The sequence below is a fragment of the Littorina saxatilis genome, linkage group LG9, assembly GCF_037325665.1.
Source record: "Littorina saxatilis isolate snail1 linkage group LG9, US_GU_Lsax_2.0, whole genome shotgun sequence".
Lineage (NCBI taxonomy): Eukaryota > Metazoa > Mollusca > Gastropoda > Littorinimorpha > Littorinidae > Littorina > Littorina saxatilis.
The window spans coordinates 25,672,768-25,680,267 of NC_090253.1; the positions used below are offsets into that span (position 1 = coordinate 25,672,768).

Here is a 7,500-nt window from a genome sequence, read left to right on the forward strand (position 1 = left end):
TGGTTTGAAAGCATCCTTTTCAATGAATGAATGATGTAGACACACCTTCAAAATGTATGCTGAGAAAAGTCCCCTTACTATTAGTTGGAATGGCTCCCGGAAGAAAAAATAATTATGCTCCTGTGTTTATCTACCACACACAGATAGAAAAGACTGCAAACAGAGAAGCATGATATGAAGATGTCAAAATCCTTTATACCGTTGAGTTCATTCACACGCCGCCTTCGCACAGTCCTAGCTTTACAACGCAGTGGGCCGATTAAAGGGGAGTAACTCGGCTTACTACATACAGAGACTGAAGAGGAGTTGTCTGACGCTGAAAGTGAAATCCACCAAGGTAAAAAGAGGGAGAAGGTGGGAAAAGGAATACAAATGTTTCAAAACCAAAACTCGATTATGTAAACGGGATCGTTCAAGGGAAGTAAGACTTGACAACAACCACGTCGCGCGCGAACGTCTGGGCTTACTTCCCGTATTTCATGAGGTCATGCAAGACACTTCCTCTCCTACTTTATTTATTTCTATTGAACAGATATATAATCCGGTGGCCCGGGTAGCTCAGGTGGTAGAGCACTGGACTTGTGATCGAGAGGCCGCTGGTTCAAATCCGGGCCGGGACGGACACGGGTCAGCTTTAAGTGCAGACCCAGAGACGGCATCCATCTCCCACCCCGTGTCACCACAATGGCACGTTAAAGATCTTGGTCATTCTACCATAAGTGAATAACACACACACACACACACGCATACATCAAAAGCCGTGAGGGCGTAAAAACTCAAATCGTATAAACCAATTCATGTCCAATATAGGCAATTAAGACCTGACAGACAATAAGCCCCTTAAAATTTACCATATATAATCTGCCTGACAGTCAGTCTTTAAGTGGCGTGTGTGTGTCACAAAGTTCTCAGAGACATACAACATGCTCTCAGTATCGTTAAATATTTATTCTAAAAACTTACACCAAATGATCGTTAGACGTCTGTAGATATCACAGTTGTCTGTAAAACAGAATAAGTCTCAAAAGAAGTATATAAGGTGACTACAACAACAGATATAGACACAGACGAACAGAAAAAAACAGACCAACAGACACACTCGTACAATTAAACACCCACACATACGAACACATACACAAAACACTCACACATGAGAAAACAAAGAACAGCACACACAAAAACACGTAAGCAAACACACGCACATAAAAAAAAAACCACCAACAACAACATACACTCAAAGGCATACACACACACACATCGTTAAATAATGGCACAACTTTATTAGTTTTCCATCGCTGCGTAGAAAATGTTGAGTGTCGAGTTATACATCGAATGAAAGGCATGACAGTTAGAAAGGCGAATGACTGACGAGAAATCACGTCACAATTTTGTAATGCGAGGAAAAGTCAATTCATAGACCTCTAACAAAAAAATAGATAAAACACAGAACCTCCTCATTATTTGTAAATCATTATCATTAATCTCATATTTTCCTGTTTAGACCACATGAAAAATTAGGACACAGCCTTATTTGGGTTGAAAGGAGGATACGCAAAAGCTTCTTTTCAAAAATAATTATTTGAATGTACAAACACATGTGTTTTTATCATGACACGCGATGAACACAATGCAAAGTATAGCCACTCCGCAGAATACAAGAATCTGAGTAAAACTTTAACCATGTTTAACACGAAGACTATGTTTATGGTAGATACGTGATAAAGTGACACACATCATGAAAAAAAAATTCAACACATTTCCGTAGTTCGTGAGGCGGACCTGTATTTTGCCAAGCAATCTTTTCAGACATGAGACAACGAACAATGGCTACCTACCGAAGTTTCATTACAAATGTCACAACAGATTCAACACACGAGAAACTTGTATCGGTATCTGGCTGGAAATAACAATGCGTTTGAAACGTCAACAGAAAAGTTTAGAAAAATTCTAAACACCAATTCTGGGACACATTTTGGAGGGGGGGGGGGGGGGGAGGCACAGACCCGCGTCATAAACATGTGGTTCAAGGGTTTAATTCCTACGGTACAAAAAGGGATGCATACATGTCCTCTCTCAACTGAGTGCACGCATAAGCAATCCCTTTGTCTATATAAAGTCTATCAGATTGAACTTCTGGAAACCAGAAGACTGTAGCATAGTTACAGACCACTGAAGAAAAGCAAGGCTAGAAGATAGTGTACATTTTCGGTGTTGACAAAAAATCATATGTTACAATATCACAAATCATGAAGCTTAATTAATATGCTGCAAGTATCGCGTAGGGCAAGCAAGTATCGCGTAGGGCTAACAACACTCACGTACAAACAAACATTCTCTCTTTCTCTGTCTCTGTCTCTCTCACTCTCTCTCTGCGACAACCAATGCCAACAAGGTCTTTTCCGCATAAGCAAGCACTACAGAAATACAAACGTTACACGAGGTATAAGAGAATAACATTAATTTGCACTGCAATTTTTGAACAGTTTCCGAGAAAAAAAAGGGTGTGGTAAAACCCAAACCAAACCCATACACATCTAAAAAAAAGTTTCATCAGGGGCAAAAAACACAAAGACACGATTTTGTTTACATTCTGAAAAGAAATAATCTTCAACTGCTTTTCCTCCAAGAGCATGTATAATGCTCTTCTGCTGGGTTGTTTCATTTACCCGCAGTCTCTTTTGAGGCTTTATTTTCCCCACCTCGCGCTGTCTTTGTGTTGATTTCCGGCCTCTTTTTTTGGCCTTGAAAAATGACCGTATTTCACGCGTTCTTGCTAGAGCACAATACAGCTTTGAAATCTCCCCAATAGCCATAGAGTTAGGTTTGGAAGTTGAAGAGATGACACCACGCAGGGAGAATGCCTTAGAATTTGTGATTGGACGTTCCTTTGCAGTCACGTCGAACCTGTCCTGGCGAGCATTTCTCTATAAAGACTACCTGCTAATTACGACCACCTCACAGAATCCCTGACGAGTTTGTTTCTGAATGATATACCTTTACATGCCGACCACCTGTCAAAAACGATTACAGCATGTTTCCCTTGAACTCTGTATGATGAAATACATTTACAAGAAAATGCCTCCAAAATGACTACTTCCACTGAATGCCCCCCCGAGGAAAGAACATACGTTTGACATGACCTTACTTGTGGGAAAAGCTTTTTTTCATTGAAACCCACCACAATATTCGATTTCTGGGCAAACAGTTACAATTCATCTACGAAATCCACTCCAAAATCACAGGCACATGAAACGTGATACACACCGAGCATAAAGATCTACCCTGTGCCTGTGGTGAAAGTAACAATAACACGCTGTACACATTTTCAGAAAGCGCTCAGCACCATTGTATGTATATATATCCTCGCAAAAACAAATAATACATTGACATAACAATGACAACGGATGTCAAATTATTTTTAGAGATAATGAGACAAACGTCACAAGTGATCAATCTTTGAATCGTGTACAAAAAAGAAAAAAACGTATTCAAAATCTGACATGTTTTTGTTTTTGATATAAAATTTTAAAAAAGTAATTGTACATACGAAACACAGGACTTAGCTCTACAAAAAGTGACACTGTCAACCTACCGGTCTGAAATGACCAAAATTAGGTACCTATTAAATCGGGTGTACAATTTCACAGTGGGACCAAAACAGAAGCCAAAATCACACATTCAGATCAATTCAATGAGTGATCTTTGGTTCTATATGTTCGTTTTGGAAGAACACGTGTACGCTTGCACGCACACAGACGCAAGCACGGAAACACACACACAAACACACACACACACACACACACACACACACACACACACACACACACACACACACACCAAAATCAGTTTTGATTTCAAGTTAGTACACACGTTAAGCACATGCAAGAGTTCAGACAAAAAACAATTGCTTAAAGTATCGCACACAAATTATACAAAAACTCAACACGAGACCTAATTTCACCTCCGAACATAATGATCTCATCACAAACGTCTCTACTGTCAGCAAACACTACCCTATTTTGATCTCAGTTCGAAACAACCACACAACCTATATATAGCAGAATCCATGTTTGACACAACCGAACAAACCTGCAAAACCGCGGTCAACACACACACAAAATCACATCAAGGGAGGTAACCAAGAGATTCTTCAAAATTGTTCCTTTCGCGCTCGTAGGCGTCTTCTCTCCCTTGAATCCTGACGTTGGAGAACATGCTGGCGATCTCGGCGTCTTTCTTCCGTCGATCATCGTTGGCCGCGCTGCTAGGGGCGCCCACCCCGCCTCCCCGCCCCTGTGGTGGAGGAGCCCCCCCACCCCTCGGGTAGCCCTGCCCCCCGGGCCCCATGTTGTACGCGGAGTTGGAGCGGTACTGGTCAATGTTCTGATGCTCCCCGCCCCCGTAGTCCGGAGCGCTGTAGCGGTTCTTGCCTTGCCCCGGGTCGTCGTAGCGAGGTGGTGGTGGTTGCTGGCCGTGGTGTCTGAGCTGTACTGTATCCTGGTCGCTGTACTGCTCGATGTAGCGCCGCTCCTCGTCCGCTTGGGGAAAGCGGCGGTACTGAGGGTCATACCCCGACCCTGGCCCTGACCCTGGAGGAGCGACGTCGTCGTTCCAGTTGTCGTTGTAGGAACGGTGCATGGCGGGCTTGTCCAGGTCGCGGTCCTGGAAGTTGGTGAAGCCTTGCTGGGCCTCCTGCTCCTGCAGCTGCTTGTACTGGGCCATGGCGTGTTTGTGGTTGTCGTAGTCGGGCTCCTCCACCTCCCGCTGCTGCTGCTGCTTGGGCTTGAGCTTGACGGCCAGGAAGTCTGACGGCAGGACCTTGACGCCTTTCAGGTGGGGCGGGACCTTGGCCACGGGTTTGCCTGGCTGGGGAGGCTCCTCAGCCACGTCGCCGCGACTCTCTCGGTTGGACAGCGAGAAAACCGGACCCCCGCCGAATGGACCGCCTGGGGTGGGACTGGTGGGGGTGTATTGGGTCGTCGGGGGGCGTGGAGACTCGCTGCGGCTGTTCTGGACAGGGCCTGGTGCTAGCCTGACGGGTGACACGGGCTTCTCCATCACTTTGGGCGGGGGCTCACCGCGAGGACTGACAGGGCCGTAGCGAGGGTCAACGTACGCCACCCCTCTGCCTGCGTCGTCATAGCGAGGACCCCCTCCTCCTCCTCCTTTGTGATCCGACCCCCCGCTGACCTTGCGGCTGAGACCCATCACGCGGTTGTCGCCGCTGTCTCCGGATCTCTCCCTGGTGTGGCCGGGCTTCATGGGAGCTTCCCCACCGTAGCCTGAGCCGCCGCGGAACCCTATTCCACCTCGATCGTCTGCAAGCTCTCCGGATCTCCTGTCCCCGGGGAACTGGTTAGCGGGGCGAGTGTCTCCGTAGTACTGGTTGCCGGGCCTCAGCTCGTTGCTAGCTGGGCGTGGTGAGGCCTCCACACCCCCGTACTGGCCCGCCCCTTTCCTGAACTCTTCCCCACCCTGGGGCTTGTCGTACGACCACCCGAAGCGTGGCCTCTCGCTGCTTTCAGCAGGGTATGTCTCTCTTGGGCTGGGCTGGCCCCCTCCCCTCGGGCCTGGCGCTAGCCCTGGGTCTAGCTGAGATGGAAACCCACCTCCTCCTCCTCCTACACCCCCTCCTCCTCCTACACCTCCTCCTCCTCCTCCTCCACCTCCGCCGCCTCTGAAGTGTTCATCTTTGAGCTCGAAGGACTGTGCCTGTCCGGGTCCCCCGCGGTAGACGTTGTATTCGCCAAAATCTGTTCGGACGAAGTCTCCCCGAGTGGTCGCCCTGTTGAAACCGCTGTCGCCCCCTGCCGGCGGGGGCCCGCCGGTGATGAGCTGTGTCACCAGAGATTGCACGTACAGCGCGTTCTCCACAGAGTCCATGGCGAAGATGTGACAGTCCAAGGCCTTGACGCCTTTGGGTCGTCTGAGGACACAGACCAGAAGAGGCTGGTGAGCAGCCTGAACCAGGTAGTGGAACGACTTGTCCAAGGAGAAGGCCGACTTGTCGCTGACAGGTCCTCCTCTGTCATCCAGCGGTACGAAGATCGCTTTGGGTTTCTTCTCGGATCCCTTGATGACGGCGAAGCGAACGGCCTCGATGAGGTTGACGGCGGTGATGTCGAAGAACATCTCAATGGGCCCGCCGCTCTCGTGGAGAGCTACCAGCAGGCCCCCTTGGGTGACCTTGAAGTTGGACTTCTTGGGCGGGTTGCCCTGCTGGAGGGCTTTGCGGAACTGCAGGTAGAGTTCCTTGACTGGTCCTTGGAGACCTGAACAGTACAGTACAACCTTATTACTCTCAGCCAATACATTATGAAGGAAGTACAATAGGCAATGTATAGGTTTCCCCCCGTGTGAGCTTCGTCGTATCACTGAAAACATGTCACTAGTGTCGGTGTTACTCTTCTTTCGGTATAATTATGACGTCGATTCGACGGGACTACATCTGGAGTATGCCGTACAGCGTATCTTGATTACTTTCAGGGTATCATCAGATTAACGACTCTCGTATAGGTTTAAAGGCCTGTGAGAACGTAAAGCGCCAATCAGTCAGTGTCGAGGTATTGTACCCAAGTTTGTTCAACACATCAATATGTAACCAAATATATCTAAATTAAGATATATAATCATTACTTATGTAGGCATATCCACAAACGCCAGTAACCCCAGCCCCCTCACCCCCTCCCCCTTACACACACACACACACACACACAAACACAGCCACATTCAATCACAAAGATAGATGCACACGCAGACACGACCGACAGACAGACCGACAGAGACAGACCGACAGACACAACCTCGCTCGCGCACACACAGATACAATACCTGGCGTTTTCCAATACCTAGACAAAAAGGGGATACCAAAAATACCAATATTGTTTACATTGGAACCACACTTAAGACCCCCCCCCCCCCCCCCCCAAATTAAAGAATTTTTCTGGTTACGTGTGAGCTCGTTTGCCCATTTGGGTTCCCCACACTATACTCTGAGAGCATAGTCAACTCACTCCGCTTTCGTTGAGTAGGCATGCTGGCTATGTTCGTGTTTCCTTAACCCACCGAACTCTGACATGGATTACAGGATCTTTTCCGTGCGCACTTGGTCGTGTGCTCGCGTGTACACACGAAGGGGGTTAAGTCACTGGCAGGTCTGCACATAAGTTGACCTGGGAGATCGGAAAAATCTCCACTCTTAACCCACCAGGCGGCAGCGACCGGAATTCGAACTCACGACCTCCCGAGGTTTAAAAATGGGTGTTCCACTGTACCTGCAATGCTGGTGGCGGGTTTGGGCAGAGTCTTGTAGCCCAGGTAATCGCAACCATACACCGGTCCCTCCATGGTTCCCCACGAAGACTTGTGGGGGGAGCTGGTGTTGCTGGTGTTGCTGTTGTTGTCGCTGTGTTTGCTGTGGTTGCTGTCCCCTCCACCACCACCACCGCCGCTACCGCCGCCCTTGTGTATGTAGGTGCCGGATGCTACTTCTATGCCTCC

The 7,500-nt window shown here is 48.0% G+C and overlaps 1 protein-coding gene across 2 annotated transcripts in view; it reads right to left on the bottom strand.

Moving 5' to 3' along the window:
* Positions 1 to 1,260: 1,260 nt before the first annotated feature.
* Positions 1,261 to 7,500, bottom strand: part of LOC138975701 (collagen alpha-1(I) chain-like) — a 119,429-nt gene continuing 113,189 nt past the window's right edge. For both annotated transcript variants that reach the window (XM_070348445.1, XM_070348444.1), the window contains 2 exons: positions 7,275 to 7,500; positions 1,261 to 6,272 (listed from right to left, as the gene is read on the bottom strand). The exon at positions 7,275 to 7,500 is cut by the window's right edge and continues 23 nt beyond it. In XM_070348445.1, the coding sequence (XP_070204546.1) occupies positions 4,126 to 6,272; positions 7,275 to 7,500 (2,373 nt within the window). In that variant the 3' untranslated portion in view covers positions 1,261 to 4,125. The remainder of the gene's footprint in view (positions 6,273 to 7,274) is intronic.